The 18,475-nt window shown below is 38.7% G+C and overlaps 1 protein-coding gene across 1 annotated transcript in view; it reads right to left on the minus strand.

Moving 5' to 3' along the window:
* LOC131693813 (serine/threonine-protein kinase ULK2) overlaps nucleotides 1-18,475 on the minus strand; it is a 112,919-nt gene that overhangs the window by 73,985 nt on the left and 20,459 nt on the right. Inside the window, exon 2 of the mRNA XM_058981957.1 lies at nucleotides 13,037-13,210. Within this exon, the coding sequence (XP_058837940.1) occupies nucleotides 13,037-13,210 (174 nt within the window). The remainder of the gene's footprint in view (nucleotides 1-13,036; nucleotides 13,211-18,475) is intronic.

Raw genomic sequence — 18,475 nt, forward strand, 5'->3', positions numbered from 1 at the left:
GAAGCGCACCGGGTTATAGCTAGTAAGAAAGATAATTTAATTGTCTACAACTTTGTCGAAGACTGCTAGTCAATCCGGCTTTGTTGAAGGAAGTTAATTTTTTCGAGAGTTATCCTACTCGAGCTGTAGCGCTAGGTTCTCGGAAGGGCTCCCCGTCAGAATCACATACTAAAATTGGCAGACGAGACAGGCAATGGCGCTCAATAAAACACTGCTTTAAACCAATTGTAGCATTGTACGGTTCATGTATGTGCGGGCGTAGGGACTCTCGATCGCGTGTATCATCGCGAAGAGCTCGAGCATTTGTACGCTGACGTGTTCGATCGCGTGTGCGTTTGTATGTCGCGAGTGCTAACGTGTATGTATCTTCGCGTGTATAAATTCTATTTTATAACCGTGTGCCTTTCGCATATTCGCGTGTGTTCTTGGATAATCGCGCGCGGACCGTATATCTAATACTTAATACATTTTTGGTGTACGGCTAAGATGCTAAAAGATAGTGAGATCTTCCATATAACTAGAGTTCCCGGCGATGTCGCCATGGAACGTGTTGTCTAGTGGATATGAGCTTTATTTTTTGATTGGTCCTACTGAATGTATGGACCTAAGTTATTAGGACAGAGAGTAATGGTTTCCGGACGTGACCGATTCATGAGCGCGCGAAAACGGACGTTTGTAGGTTCGCGTTTGAGACAGCGTTTGAAACTTCGTAAGTGCTAAAACGTTCTCTTTATTACCGGGGTGTTAGTAAGTTTGCGCGATCGCGAACGTAGGTGTGCGTTGTTAATCGCGAAGGGCTTAAGCGTTCGTGTGTTAACGTGTTTGTCACGTGTGCTCGCGTTCATGTGACTTCGCGTGTACAAGACTGGATTTTGTAACCTTGTGGCCATTCCTATATACGCGTGCGTTCTTGGATGGTCACGCGGACCTTCATTCTGATAGTTAGTTTTCAGTGTACAATTCACATTCTGACAGGGAGTAAGTTACCTTATATCACTAGAGTCCTCGTTCATGTCGCCATGTAACGTGGTGTCCAGTGCATATGAGAGCTTTCTTTTTTACATTTCTTACAAAAAAATGTATATGTATGTACCTAGTCTGCTGATATCAGGGATAGAAACATCCGGAAGTGACCGATTCATGATCGTGCGACCGCGGGAGTTTTTAGATTCACGCTTGAGACCGCGTTTGAAAATTTATAGGAGCTTTATCGCCGGGATGTTACCATGTTTACGAGATCGCGCATGTAGGTGCCGTGGATGGTCGCGAAGGGCTCAAGCATTTGTATATTAACGTGTTTGTCAAGTGTATGTGACTTCGCGTGTATAATTTCGATTTTATAATGATGTAGTGTTTATTCTTGTTTGGTCGCGCGCGAACCGTGAGTCTGATGGTTAATTTTTAGTGTATGGTACAGATGGTAGAAGAGAGTTCGTTACCCCATATCACTAGAGTTCCAGGTCATGTCACCATGGAACGTGTTGTTTAGTGAATATGACCGTCACTTTTTGATTGGTTCAACTGAAGACATCAGTCCAGACTGCTAGGACCGAGATAAGACTTCCGGGCGTGACCGCTTCATGATCGCGCGAGTGGTGGGTTAATGTTTGAGACCGCGTTTGGAAGTTTAAAGATGCTACGTTTACTTAACTACCGGGTTTTTTTTTCATGTAGGCGAAATCGCGGGCGTAAGTATCTGTGGACTATAGCAATTGCATGGTCGCGTTTGTGACCAGGCTTGTGTTATCGCGAAGGCCCCGAGCGTTTGTACCTATATGAGTACAGATAGTGTATAGTAGAGATATATTAATAATAGGAATCATAACATGCCGAATAAAGAAAAAATATTGTAAAGAGCTTGATTAGAAGTGTATAAATTGACCGATACTATTTTGGTATACATCAATAATAGAAAAGCAAACTAATAGATGTACAAATGAAACAGACTAGCGAAGTAGAATAGAAAAACACATGTAACATGCAATCAAACTCGTCCAAATGCAGCAAATGTTGTATATTCACCATTAATGACAATTGCATGCTGTTAGACCTTCATCATGCTATGCTGGCCGGGAATATTACTTATATTATTATACCCTAATTTATCCAATTCGACTTTCCCTAATGAATAGAACCAAATGCACAAATTGATCACCAGAAGTATTAGCTACTATTCTATCATATCACGCAAGTTCTACATCCATTCCATGACCCAACTGCCATAAATACTCAGGCGAACACATACATAGATAGACATACGACTAGCAAATAACAATTGTACACTAGTACGAAAAACTACGATTATTACAAAGCGACAACTAATAAGTTTCTACTTATGTATTTATTAACTTAATTCAATTATTAAATTAATTTAACTAGTATATGCACGATGACGAATTCGACCGATAAATGGACAAACAATGACTCCCACTGTAAGCCCCGTCCACGAATACCGCCATTAAATTGTGGAACAATATTTCTCAAACACGACACACAGCAAAAGTCAATGCACGTCGACCCACCGCAAACGTCGGCCACCTTCTGCGCACAGACCAGTGGTTGAGCGTTTGTATGCGCAGGTGCAGAGTATGAAGAAACATAGAACATAAAAAAGGCGCATAAGCCCTCTCGTTCTCTGCACCACTATCGAGGCGTAATGCAATAACCATCTTAAAGCAGTTGTTCTTTAGCGCTGATGCACGCAATATGCCTGATGATGTTTGCAATACCCCTCAACCTTGGGGACGGATAAATAATATCTGAAACCATTTTTAGGATAAAAATGGAATATTTTTCCACTCAAGACAAAAGTGGTATATCTTTTCAACCCATTTTTGTGCTAAGGCTATTAATGTTTTTAATTAAATATTCTTGGTCTCAGTTTGTCTTCACATCTCGCCCTGAGCAGAAGCTAAAAATCGTCCCACACAAGTGAAACAGCCAATTCTACCTACAAGCCGATCGGTGCCTATCGCACAAGCAGTTCATATCATATCAGTGCACAAACAATATTCTGTTTCCCCGGGCTGCGGAGTGAAATGAGTTTGCCAAATGAAACAAAAATGCCCGTGCTACGGGATAACACGATTTCGATCAACTTTAATAAAACTCGTGTTAGACCCACAGTTCAAGAAGTGGAGCAATTAGTTAAAGTTAAAATGTAGCTTAATCTCGCTGAAGTTACGTACATTCAGCTACATCACGTTAAAACTGTGTTTTGATCACGTTTAGAAGTTTAGCACAGGCAGAAAACTTCATTGAAAAGAACAACATGCAACACGAGGGCGAGGTTAATAACATCAGAATCAAGATCCCGGTGCATATGGAAAACGACATGGTGGACGTGCGTATCCATGATTTGGCCTCGCGCACTAAGAAAGATTACATCAAACAAATCATGTCGCAATATGGAGAAGTAGAATCTATTACGAATGACACCTGGAGAATTTTTTTCACCGGCATTCCCAACGGCGTTCGTATTGTGAGGATGCGAGTGACTAAACCAATACCTTCTTACATGACTATCGAATGCAATTCTCCGAAGGATGGCGTGACCTATAAGCAAACAAGGCTAATCACATATCCCGGGCAGACCCCAACATGCCAATTCTATAACCATACAACCCACTGCGGAAAAATATGCGCCGAAGCAACTAGTCAAAACTCATCTACTACAGCCACTAACAAGCAGCCACTAACACCTTCAGATAAACCCAAAACAACGATCCAATTAACCAATAATGCAGGTACAACGACCACGACAATAAAGAAGAAAATACCGATGAAGACGGATTTACAACAGTGACCCGTAAGAACAAGAAACAAATAAGAACCTCTGATCGTGAACAGCAAGAAAGCAGTACCGATGATGACATGGACGGGAACGATAACGCGAGAGAAGGCAGACTGAATGACCCCCAAGTGGCTTCACCGCCAAGGAAAAGTATCACAACACGCAACAGCAAACTGCGTCAACAAGATCTGGAAGACCGACGTTCTTAGCATTTTATTTTATTTTTACTTATTGTAAAAAATTGAAAGACCCACGGCTCAGTTGTGCTAACGCATTGAGCCGTTTCAAATAAATCTTTAGATTAAAAAAAATTCTTGCTTTCACTCGTCTTATTTTCATTTTATTTTATTTTCATTTTTTCTAGCGCGTGTTAGGGTTTCAAAACAATTCTTCTTTAAAAACGTTTGGGGTCAAGGAACACAAAAAACTAATTTTGATACAAATAGATATACTTATCTCGTAGTTTTGAGGATACTCAACAAAATTCTAAAATATTTTATTTATATATTTTAATCGACGACAGTATAAATTGATGGGTATTATTGGAATAATATTTTTAGGCAACGAAGACAACGAATATATCAAAATTTAATTTTCCACCATTAACTGAAACAGTCCCTAGAATCACTGCTTCAGCGGAATCCAATAAAATACAGCGCAATTACTTAAGTTGTACACATAATATTAAAAATGGTTATTGCCCAGTTACCCTCACTTGTTTTTTGTGAGCATATTTTGCCTAAACCAAAAGCAATAGCAGTTTAAATGATGGTTTTTTCCACTACTTCATTACTTCAATATTGAAATTGGAACTCCCTAAGGAGTTGTAAGAAATTCAACTCACCGCTCCAACCGCCTACCATTAGCCTATAACCGGTCCCACAAACAGACACTGTTAGTTCCAATTCTAAGTGCTTCTAATTATAGTCAACACTAATAAACGGAATAAACATAAGACCGACTACACACAACCGACAGGATTGAATCCCAAGGGGGATATAGAAGTGAATCCAATAACCGCACTTCTGTTCAAGAGTACACCCCTCCACGAACGCTGTTGACCAACCACCCACCAGAGAATGTGCCGTTGTAGAACACTACTAACACGTGTCTAGCAGTATACGCTTAGGTAGGGTAGGTGAACCCTTATTCAACTAATTAGTCGCACTATGTCAATGACTACTGGACGTAGAATAAATGGATTTCGCTGAAATGAGTGATTTGATTCAAAGTACAGCATTAAACCTGTAGTGAAAAACGAAAAATATTCGCGTTTGAGTGAAGCGAAAACTCCTTCCGATTGAACTAATATGTTCAAATGGGCCTAAATGGATACAATTTATAAAGGCGCTGAAAAGCATCAAGGGACAATCACCCTACAAGTTTTTTTCCTAGACTCACTAACAGTACTGCGTTTGCGGAAGCCTGTTCTGTGGTGTTGCGCCGATCGAGTTCGAGTTAGTAAATAAACTCAGAATGCCGCAACACACGCGCGCGCCCTCAAGGACACCGGAGGAGGCAATAAACGGTACACGCCGAACACCGACCGTATATGAAGGGGTTATTGCTATCAGAATCGGTGAAGAGCGTATTTATTTATAAATGTTAGATTTGATCTTGAAAAAAAACAGCGTCTTTATCGTAGGCACCCTGTTGTAGCTAGTGTTCCTCTCCGTTCATCAGCTGTTGTGCTGCTGCTGCTGCTGGAGAGGACGACGACATTTTGGTAAACCGGTGCTGGTCGACCTGATGCGTGCGTTACGACTATCTGTTGTGACTGGAAACTGTGATAATTAACAACAGACTCGGCTGTTAGGTGGTCTAATTTATGCAAATGTTTCTGTTTGAGTGAACTATTAGCATTCCACAGTAAATAGATTTATATTTAATAAATGTTTCAGTGTGCTATTCGTATGTTCTCGAACAAGAGCATATTGTCGGTAATTGGATATAAAAATGTGCCTATTATTCTTGGAGTGACTCTGATTTAATATAATGAATATTGTGGATGGAATGAACTTTAAAAATATACAAAGCATTTTCATTGCAAAGGTTTTTCACTAGAACACTACTAACAATAGACAAATTTTGATTCAATAAAGCTTTAGTAATATTCCCGACAGTTTGAGAACTTTCGAGTTAACTCAGAAAACGATAAATCTATAATAAATTCGTATTTGTGGGCTACCCAGGGGATGGGGACACGCGTGATGACACTTCCAAAAGATGTGTGGATCGTATCACTTACCAGGGAGAATCTAAATTTGTGTCACTCTTTTCCCAATTGCACTAACAAAATCACATTTTTGTAACCAATAAGGAGGTATAGGGAAATACACGGTCTCTATAACGACGTTTGTTACACTAACATTCCTTTCCTTCACCCATGACGTGGTCGGCGTCGTTATGGGTATTTCGAAATTTATTCGACTATGACTTTTACGGTTATTATGCTCGTGCTAATGCTTAGGTTCTTCTCATCATAGTAGATTAAAATTATGTTGTGAAGTAATATGTTGAACACGATTAGATTAAAAATAAGCAAACTTTAGGTAAAGTTGAAGATTTTTTGTCCTACTGGGGGCTGTAGAGCTAGGTTCTCGGAAGGGCTCCTCGTCAGAATCACATACTACAATTTGCAGACGAGACAGGCGAATGGCACCCACCAAAACACTACTTTAGGCCAATTGTAGCGGGCCGTGATGCTGAATGTGATATTCATTGTACGGTTCAGGTATGTGCGGTCGTAGGGACTCGCGATCGCGTGTATAATCGTGAAGGGCTCGAACATTTGTACGTTAACGTGCTCGATCGCGTGTGCGTTTGTATGTCGCGTGTGCTAACGAGTATGTAACTTCGCGTGTATAAATTTTATTGTATAACCGTTTGCCTTTCGCATATTCGCGTGTTCTAGAATGATCGCGCGCGGACCTTAAATGTGATACTTCATTTTTTGTGTACGGTTCAGATTCCAGAAGAAAGTGGGTTCTTCCTTATCACTAGAGTACCCAGTCATGTCGCCGTAGAACGTGTTGTCTAGTGGATATGAGCTTTATTTTTTTGACTGGTCCAACTGAATGTATGGACCTAAGTTGGTAGAATGAAGGCTGAAGATTTCCGTACGTGAGCGATTCATGATCCCGCGTTTGCGATGATCGTGAAGGGCTTAAGCGTTCGAATGTTTACGTGTTTGTCGCGTGTGTGTGACTTCACGTGTATAAATTCGATTTTGAAACCCTGCGGCCATTCATATATTCGCGGACCGTCATTCTGGTATTTAGTTTTCGGTGTACGGATCACATTCTGACAGGGAGTGAGTTACCCCATATCACTAGGGTTCACCTGTCGCCATGGAACCTATTGCCTAGTGGATATGGGAGTTATTTTTTGTTAATTTTTCAATTTTATTTTTTTATTAATTAACATGGACCTAGACTGTTGGTACCGAGGATAGAGACTTCCGGACGATCCCGATTCACGATGGTGCGAGCGCGGGAGTTTGTAGGATGACGCTTGAGATCGCGTTGGTAAGTTTATGAGTGCTGAGACGTTCACCTTATCACCGGGGTATAATCATGTTTGCGAGTTAGTGGGCGTAGGTTTCTTAGAAAATCGCGAGGGGCTCTAACGTTTGTATGCTTACATGATTTTGTAACATATTTGCGTGTGATCTTGAATGGTTGCGCGAACCGTGAGTCTGATATTAAATTTTCGGTTCGCTTAGAATTCTGGCAGAGAGTGGGATCTCACTCTATATCGATAGGGTTCTCGGTCATGTCGCCATGAGACGTGTTGTCTAATAAGTATGAGCGTATTTTGTTAATTGGTCCAGCTGAAAGCATTGACCTAGGCTTCTAGGATCAAGGATAGACTTCCGGACGTGACCGATTCGTAATCGCGTGCGCTAGGGCATTTTTGTAGGTTCCCGCTTGAGACCGCGTTGGAGAATGTGTGAGTGTTAAGACGTTCACTATCACCATCTTTGCTGACCCAGCTGAAGACGGGTGTAGAATGGCAGTATAGGACTCGAAAAGAAGAAATAAAAGACAATATAAGAGAGACGTAATAGATTAGACAGGTACAACATACAGCTGAAGTTATTATCATGACATGAAAGATATACATTAGTACTTCAAACTCTACTAATACTTGAATAGCCAACCACCACACATAGCACATCCTTTCTCAATTATCTTTTTGCTACTGGTTGATTGTTGGTTATGAGCGGGTAAATAGCGGAAAGGTATAGAACAGAAAAAGGCTTATATCAGCCCTCCCGGCCTCCTCGATACACCACTATCGAGGCGTATTGTAATCAACATCTTGAAGCGGGCTTCTTATATAAATAAATTTCTGAATAATCATAATGATTGGTGGATTATTAACATGAGAACTAACTAACCTCTAGTAGTAGAACTTGGTGCAAATAGAAACTAAAAAGAGCGAAAGTCTTTATATTTAGATAACTCTATTGAATCTATTGTGGCTTGACGATGTTTACAATACCGTCAATCCCATCAACCTTCGAGAGGGAGGTAAACTTATGTCCTCTTTCTCGCTACATATTAACAACGTAATGGAATGAATAAATAAATCATATTGACCACCTAATGCAGTGTGTTTGAGTAATCTGGGCAAACGAGTGAATCACAGGTTTGCTTGCGAGGGGCCACCGCTTCCGACGACGGATGTTAACAGCACAGTTTTCATGGCGATTTGGTGAAATCTTTAGCACATAAGTTCTCGGGACAGTGATGGATCCCTCCCGAAAATTTTCAACCTGTTACGAAATTTTAAATTAGCTTGAATTTTATATTAGTTTAAAACTCAAAATATTTTCAAACTAGATTTAGCCACAAATACTAATTCTCAATAAATGAATGTTTTTACGTATAACGTATTGCACAATGTTCATTTTAAAATCGAAATTTTTAACACATTCCGAATTTTTTTTTTTGGGTTTCGCCACTGCCGGTAATCAATCTTATGGGAAACGTGAAATGAATGAATTTCTCGGGATTTCTCGGGATCGCGGGAAATAAGAAAATCATGGAGATTATGTTACATTGTCAAATATAGAGTCCATTTTTCAATGTAATTATAAAAATGCATTTCAAGTGTTATAGGTTTTTATCAATTTGTTTGAAAGATGATTTCGAAAACTTAAAATATTGAATTTTTTATCAGAAAGACGCGAAAGACTTTTAATGTAAATATTTGCTGATGACAACAAAATACGTCCACGTTTAGTTGAAGCTGGCTTAATAGTCTTCTTATCCTGTTCGTTCGAATAGCGTTAGCTCTTTAGCTTTATAATTTGTATATCCCATGTCAAACAATTCAGAGACCGGAGTATTGATACAGGAAAGTTCTTGAGTTGCAGATTCAAGCTCTTGTTAAAGAGTGAGATTTGAAATGTTTTGGTTAGAATTGCTGTTCTGGTTATTACCGGATTTCGGATCTGGAGCTACCTTTACACGAATACTGTATTCATCTTTAACGAATTTGAAAACCTTTGTCCTTATAAGGACCATGCTCTGTGCAAGAAACTGAGATTTTAGGGACCATCCATAAATGACGTAGCATTATATGGGGGAGGGGGGAGTTTTGTATTTTTTGATATCATGGCATTAAAAATTTAAATAATAAGCAACCTAGTCAAAATATCGCGCATGTACACACAGAAGATAGCGCTTCCCTAGTCCAGCACGACAGATTTGTGTACCTAGCGCGCTACGCTTCTATGAATGACGTCATCATCGACTATTTAAACGGACGGATTTCGCCAGAGCAGCTCAGTTGTCTGTTGAGCGACAGACGAAGCAGGTCACTGCGCTGTGTGTTTTCACAGCCAGTGCAGCTGAGTTAGAAGTCCGTTACACTGCCTGTGGAGGTACGCTACCCAGTGAATGCGACTGTGCTTGCCGTTCAAACACTATGCTATCTTTTGTGTTGTGCTCGTTTCCAGCACACTTTTATGTATAATTATTCGTACACAAAATAGTTTGTACATGCGAGCTCCAGTTTTCGGAGCTTCCAGTTAACATAGTGTCGTGGTATTGGTTGTCTCTTTCGCTCTACCCATCATCATCAGCGTTGATTCATTTTGCTTTGTGCGCTTGGGTTTAATGTTTGAGGTGAATGTGTAGGTAGGTAGATCTAATTTGTTACTAAATTGCACAACGAAAGTTTATTATTTGCGTTCGATCAATTCATTGATTCATTTCCCCTTCACGTGATTCATTTTCACTCAGCCTATAGTATTTTGGTTCTACTAATAGGTACATAATACAAAGCATATTTATGAATGAATACACTGCCACTTGAAAACCGTTGCAAAAACGCATCCTGTCCATATATAACATTTTTTTTTTCGATTCTTGTAGATTTATAGTTTCGATATACGATTAAGACCACTGCATTCGCTATATTTGTATGCGTACTTTAGGAAAGTTACAATAATGGCAAAATATAACTAGAATGCTTGATCTATACATGAAATGTGATTATATTGTCTAAAATTTGATTTCTCTTCACTGGTCCGGATTTTTTACCACACACAATCGAAAAGTTTTTAAAAGCTAATCTTATGCTATAAAGATTTAGTTCCAGATATTAGTTCGGTCACAGTTTTCTATCTTCTTTCTTCAGATCTTCTTAAATAAGTTTAATCGGATTCGATCACCTACTACAAATGAAATGACCTGATAACCAAGAAAGTTTGGTTCAATATGTAATATTCGATGTTGATTAGTTGTGATTAAACCATACGTAAGAAATATATTTGATTTATCTATCTATCTATCTATATATATATATATATATATATATATATATATATATATATATATATATATATATATATATATATATATATATATATATATATATATATATATATATATATATATATATATATATATATATATATATATATATATATATATATATATATATATATATATATATATATATATATATATATATATATATATATATATATATATATATATATATATATATATATATATATATATATATATATATATATATATATATATATATATATATATATATATATATATATATATATATATATATATATATATATATATATATATATATATATATATATATATATATATATATATATATATATATATATATATATATATATATATATATATATATATATATATATATATATATATATATATATATATATATATATATATATATATATATATATATATATATATATATATATATATATAAAAGTCAAAGTTTGTATGTATATGATTTATAGACTCCCAAACGGCTTAACCGATTTCCGTAAGAATTTGCACACAGTAGCTATTTGGTATGGGGCGTGTTTGTGTGCTATTAGTTGGAGATTATCTGCCCGCCAGGTGGCGCTTTGGAACAAATTGTGTTTTCCTCCTATTTCGCATAGTGTCGCAGCAACGCGCGATGGGTATTAGCTAGTCTATATATATAAAAGTCAATGTTTGTATATATATGATTTATGGACTCCCAAACGGCTTAACCGATTGCCGTCAAAATTTATACATAGTAGGCATTTGTTCTGGAGCGTGTTTGTGTGCTATTGGTTGAGGATTATCTACCCGCCAGATGGCACTTCGGAACAAATTGTGTTTTCCTCCTATTTCGTTGACCGCAGCAACGCGCGATGGGTATTAGCTAGTTATTACTATAAATGTACTAAGAAAAAAAATATTTTACATTAAGTAGTATAGTCCTACGTCTACAGCTCGTGCAACCCCATAGGGCTGCCCCTTGTAGTTTTTTTATTTATTTTCTGTCGGCCTCTGCACTAAATGCCTATCACCGACGCCAGAGAGGTGACTTCACCATCTGGAACAGTTCGAAGTTTGAATATTAGGTCTGTTCTAAAACTTCATTTTAATCCAGCCTACCGGATACAAATCATAACATTCTTTTGTATGGCTTATAATAATAACGTTAGCTAATAAATCTTTCAAAGAATCTTGAATAAGTCAGTTTGCTAAATACTATCAAATCTCATCGCTATGTATCAATCAATATAACGGTAAATGGAGTACTTCTAGTTCTATGGTACCCCCAGTTATTTGCCAATACAATTGTCATAACAGAAATACCTAGTCTAACATACACACACCCACACTTCCAGAAGGTAACCTTACGTTCCCCTTACTCCCAAACAACGTACATCGCTCTTCGTCCTTCAGACAGGTTTCATTGACCAAACAGCTATTCTAATTAACTGCTCGGGTTCCCGTCCCGTTCGCGTGTGTGAAAAAGTAGGTAAACTGAATGGTTACCTTTCAGAAAGCACAGGTGTGCTAATGCCTCACAACTGACAGGCGGAATTCGATTTCCGCGCTCGATTAATTCATTTCGTTTGCAGAGGAGCAACTTTTGTACTCTAGTTAGTTGAAATTCGAACGAAATACTCAGCGACCATGATCTATCCACGTATGTACAACGTATTCATCTGATTTTACGTTATCATGGAGCACGGGTCAGTTCACCGGGAATCGAACGAGGGACGATGTTTACCAAACATAGGCCCAGACACCATTCAGCTGTGTTTTGATGATATTTCCGTTGAATGTGTGTGTGTAAAGCACTAGCGTACCATCGTTATCATCGTAAACATCAACAGCTTCTGGACGGTGCTAATCTAATTTAATCGCGCCGGGCGCTTGACACATTGATCTCATTCCATGGCCATTCAAGGCTAGTCACCGTGTAGCTTGAGCACAGTTTTCAAAGTTTTCTTCACATTCGAAAAGCGATTAAAAGATGGAATCAGCAAACCAAATGTGACATGATAAATTTCTGTATAACAATTCCTGCCTTTAGACGAGAGCTTCGGCAGGATGGCTGCGGACAAAAAGCGACTGAGAAAATTAACTTCCGGTGCTTGAGTATGAAAAAAAAATCCTTCCATTATATCAGACAGTGCCGACGACAGACCGAACTACCAGCAGGTAGAATAGAGCACACCTGTCCACAAGTTTAAAATAATATAATCCTTTCAGGGAAAAGTTAACGGTGGCACACAAAGCCGTCTACTTCACGTGTGCGATGTCTTTTCATTCAACATGATTGCCGGCCGAGAAGAGAAGATAACTACTAGGCAAAATGCCATTTAATAACAAAACACAGGGAATAAGGGGGGGTCGCTTTTTCATTTTCCCTGATAATATGTACAACAACTATCAGCTCGGTACTCACCTCCATCACCAGGTAGACGTTGTGATCCTTTTCGGTGCAGGCCAGCAGTGTGACGACATTCTCGTGATGCAGCGCACTGAGCTCCCGCAGGATTTTAATCTCCTTCCCTAGCAGACTCTGCGATTTGGCGAGGCTTTTCTTGGTGATACTTTTAATCGCAACCGGGAAGTGTTTCTGTTTTGATAAAAGAAAAGAAAGAAGGGAAAACTTGAGAAAATGTAGAAGTTGAAAATAATATGTGCTCTCCAAAGCAATCTGAAACGACTTTCCACTTTAATCTCTGCTGCTCTTTGCAATGTGGTGAAATGGAAGTACCTAGTGCAATGAACCTGTTTTCACATAAGTGGTTAGAAAAACATTTAATTTTTTTGGCTGAATATTCGTCCTGAATAATAGTTCTTATTATCTCGTACAAACTGAAGAGCTATGACACATTTCAAAGTATTAAAACTTCTGTTGACTCAATTTCTGAATATAACACGCAGAAAAAGATTTGTTGGTTCAATACAAATATTGGTCAAATTCAATAAATAAAATTATTGGTCGGAAAACAATATTTTTTATTGAATTCAATAAAATTTATTTATCGTTTCAATAAAAAAAAATTCGTTCCTTTTTAATGTAGAATACATTTAAGCTTTCAATATAGGGGTCCCGTTTCAAAATATCGGCTGCGGCGCCGCGTCAGATTTTGAACGTTAATAACTTTTATCATACTTAACAGAATGATTTGATTTTTAGGCCAATTTGTTGCAAATATGTTCCTCTATGCTGTATTAAAATTTGAAGTATGTATAACATGCACTAATAACAAAAAAATGTGTTTTGAAAAATCTTTCGAAAACGACTCGGAAAAGTGAAAATTTTCAGCCCATCCCGCACAGAGCCGTCAAAATGGTGGACCAACCGAACAATAAAATAATGAAAAGTTTATATATAGGTCCACTACATGTTTGTTCCTATGGTTATTCGCATTGGGTTGCTTGACGAGAGCAGTTGGTGGGGGAAAGACGGCATATTCCTTTGGTTAGGCCATTAGAAGCCGGACGGAAAGGAAAGGCTCATGCACGGCACGAGAACGAGCGAGAAAGCGATAGTAGTGCATATTAGCGCGATTATATAAATATCTGTCGGTCGGTTTTTCTCATCATTCGTATTCGTTCAAGCACTAGCAAGTAGCCAGTCCACCGAAGGAAAGCAGTTGGCAATGACGACGGCGGAAAAAGTGCCCCAGCTACTGGTGACTCATCGCAACCCGATCAGGAACTGTCGACCTGCAAGAATTTCGCCCCAACTAAAGGGCATCAGAGTAGGCTATCGTTCCAGCGTCTGGGTCGTGAGATTGTGCAGGACTGCAAAATCGAGCCACGCTTACAAAGCTCAGTCGTAATGATGCCCCGAGAAGCCAACGATGCCTACTTGGTCGGTTTGTTCGAGGATGCAAAATAGTGCTTTGTGGCTCACCGTGTCCGCGGGGAGTGCGTCTGAATTATGCTCCCGCAATAAAACAATAAACGGTTCTTTACAGGACCAATTAATTGTGTTGTAATAAGAGTTAAACTGAAATTTACATTTTATGGTGTATAACAAATAATTTTCAGAAAGCTATATAAAAAATACGATGTGTGGAAAGAAAGAAAGAGAATTTAAATTATCCTCTCTTGCTCGTTTTCGTGCACTGCTTTTCCTTTCCTTTCTGCTGCTACTACCATCATAACTAAAACGAATGTGCGTGTTCCCCCAGCCAGCAATTGGCCAGTGTTGCCACAATTGCATGTCGCTATTACAATTTGAATTATTTTATTGATCCTCTCTAGTATTGATAAAATATAGAACGTGCAAAGTACACTAGTCGCATGCTTTTATTCGAATTTTTTGGCAGCCTCCGTTGATTAACTGCATAAATCGATTTGTTTGTGCAGCTCCTTGCTAGTAGCAAACTAAATAGCCTTTATCAGCGCTAACAAATAAGACAAAAGAATTTAAATTTGTGAAAATCTTCTCCTTCCTTCTTTTCAAATCTGCAACATTCTTTGAAAATATTGAAAATGTTGTTATTGAAAAACTGAACATGCAAGTTTGCTAGCACTGGCCACTAAATTGAAGGCGATGGAAAGACAGAATATTCGTTTTGATTATGCTAGTATTGGTAGCCGAACGGAAAGGAAAGGCACAGGAAAGGCACAGGAATGGCACGAAAACGAGCGAGAGAGCGATAGTAGTGCTTTCTCGTGTTTTCATATATGAATATTGGTCGGTCGGTTTTTCTCATCATTCGTATTCGTTCAAGCACTAGCAAGCAGCCAGTCCACCGGAGGAAAGCAGTTGGCGATGATGACGGTCCGCAAAAGTGCCCCAGCTACTGGTGGCCCATCGCAATCAACTACCGATCAGGAACTGTCGCCGTGCTAGTATTTCGCCCCAACTAAAGGGCAACGGAGCAACTAATCCGCTGGCTAACATTCCAGCGTCTGGTTCGTAAGGTTGTGTATTACTTCAAAGTCGAGCTACGCTTACAAAACTCAGCCGTAATGAAGCCAGTGATGCCTACTTGGTCGGTTTGTGGGAGTGGGCGTAAATTACAATAAAAGCAACGGTTCTTTTCAGGACCAATCAATTGTGTTCTAGTGAGAGTTAAACTGAAACTTTCATTTTAAGGTGTGTAGCAAATTTTCAACAAGCAACATAATACGTTGTGTGGAAAGAAGTAGCTTGCACACGGAACAAAAATTTAAATTATCCTCTCGCTCGTTTCGTGCACTGCTTTTCCATTCCTTTCTACTGTTATTATCAGTATTACCAAAACGAATGTGTTGTTGCATGTGTTTAAGAGAAACGTTGAAGTCGCATGCTTATATTCAAGCTTTTTGGCAGCCCCCGTGAACTAACTGCATTAAATGGTTTTTTTGTGCAGCTCCGTGCTAGTAGCAAACAAAATGGCCCTACTAGTGTCTGATTCGTGAGATTGTGCAAGATTTCAAAGTCGAGCTAAGCTTATAAAGTTCAGCCGTAATGGTACCCGAAGAAGCCAGTCTTGTCGTTTTGTTCGAGGCTACAAAACAGTTCGCCAGGCACGTAACTATCATGCCAAAAATATCCAACGATCCAGCGCATCACCATCAACACCAACGCCGATACCAAAGGTTCTTTTCAGAACCACCATTATTACCATAGAGAATTATTTGAAAATTTCCCATTCAAACGTGATTCTGTTGAATATTATTAGATTTAAATTAACGTCTCGAATTGAAATCACGACGCTCCGGTTATGTGACAGACATTACCCACCCATCTTTTTTTATTGTGACCACGACTAACGGTTTAATATAGACACCCCATTTCAATATTTCTGAAGGAACAGAAGGTCGAGTTTGGAAAGTTTGTAACTTTCATTGTACTTAACCAAATTACACAATGTTCGCACTAATGATTCAGAAATATGATCAGGAATCTTCTGTTAGATTTGTAAGTATGTATAATTTACATGAATAAAGAAAAATTGATTTTCAGGAATCAATTATTATCTGTTCTTCCATTGGCCAGTACTACGCGACTTCCTCATGCTAACAATTAATTTCATCGTTAGCCATCTCCCTCACCAAGGCCAACAACGCCAACAAAACCGGTCCTTTTCAGGACCACCATCATTTTTGTAAAGAATAATTTGAAATATTCCTCGCCCAAATCACCTTTTGTCCGAAAATTCCAATGAGTATCAAAATATTTAAAGAACGTGTTCCTTATGTATTCTACATCTCTCCGGTTATGTCGCAGACATTACCCACCCATCTTTTTTAAATAATTTTTTTTATTGAAATTAAAACAGAATTATTGAAATTAAAAATATTTTTATCGAACGCAAAAATTTGTTGCTGTTCTAATAAAAATATATTTAAATTTGTCTTTTGAAAAGGGTCAAACTTTTTTTTACCAATTTTTTTCAAATGACTTCAATCTAAAAATGACATATCCTGCAAAAAAAATGTTGTAGGTGTGTTTTTCATAAAATTAATCAAATTTTTGAATAAAATGTTGAAAAAATTCTTCGACTCCTACACTGAAAAAAATCGATTTTAAAAATTTAAAGTCGATTTACAAAAAACCCATCTTTGATTTGGATGAAATTTTGTTCCAAGATAGGTAAGGTATGTTCCTTAACTATCGTAAGAAATTCAAGTCACTTTCAAGGAAAAAAAGTTATTTAAAAAAACTTCTCACTGTCCAAACTGATTTTTTCCAGTGTATTTTTATCGAAAACTAAACCAATGAAAGTCATAATCATTTCGGAATCCAATTTACCAACTGCTAGTTGCCTGATACATGCAACAAATATCAGTAACGAATTTGGTATTCGTTTGGCATATTACCATGGTTATACTTATTTTACCAAATAGGTCTTGATTCAGGACTCTGGAATCCGAACTCTAGACTCTGAAGTCGACACTCGGGACTCGGGATTCTAGACTCTTGGCTCTCCCCTTGTGACTCTGCATTCTGGGTTCTGGTCTCTGGACTATGGACACTGAACTTTAGATTCTGGACACTTCGCTCTCATCGCTAGATGTTGGACTCGTGGTTCTGGCCTCGAATTTCTGTACTATACACTCTGGACTCTGAACCATGGGCTCTGGTATCTGGGGTCTTCGTCCTTCTCTCTGGAATCTGAACTCAAGACTCTGGACTCTGAACTTTAGGCTCTGCACTCGGGTCTCTGGATTCTGGACTTTGGGCTCTCTACTCGGGACTTTGGACTCTGGATTCTGGTCTCTGTGTTCTGGACTCTGGGCTCTGGACTCGGGACACTGGGCTCAATATTTTGGGTTGAGGACTCTGGTCTCTGGACTCTGAACTCTGGACTCTGAGCTCTAGATTCCTCGAATTTGAACTCTGGATGCTGCACTCTACTCGCTGTGTTCTGGACTCTCGCCTTGAGATTCCGTGTTATGGACTCTGGATTCTGGCCTCTGGGTGCTGGGCTCTGTGCTCTGGAGTCTGAACTCTTGCCACAGTATTAAGGGTTAAGTACTTCGGGCTCTGGAATCTGGTCTCAGAGCTCTGAACTCTGATCACAATAATTTGGGTTTAGGACTCTGGGCTCTGGACTCAGGATTGCCGACGCTGTTCTCTGAAATCTGGACTCTGCATTCTTAACCGTTGTGTGTCCGACGCGGTACACGGGTACCTTTTTAAGTTTCAATTAATTAAATTCCTATGTTTTATCCATAGCTGGAAATTGAAATTTTGTGACATCTTAGAACTTCACTAAGTCAAGTTTTTGGGTTAATAATATTGTTGATATAGTAAGGGTGTGAGTGAGGAGGGGCTCCTGAATTTTTTTACTACGTAACAGGCCGACGTGGGTACCCGGGTACCCACAAAATGCCCATAACTAAGGTAATATCCAACCGATTTCGATACTTTTGGCCGTTTTGGATTCAG

The sequence above is a fragment of the Topomyia yanbarensis genome, chromosome 3 (genome assembly GCF_030247195.1).
Source record: "Topomyia yanbarensis strain Yona2022 chromosome 3, ASM3024719v1, whole genome shotgun sequence".
NCBI lineage: Eukaryota > Metazoa > Arthropoda > Insecta > Diptera > Culicidae > Topomyia > Topomyia yanbarensis.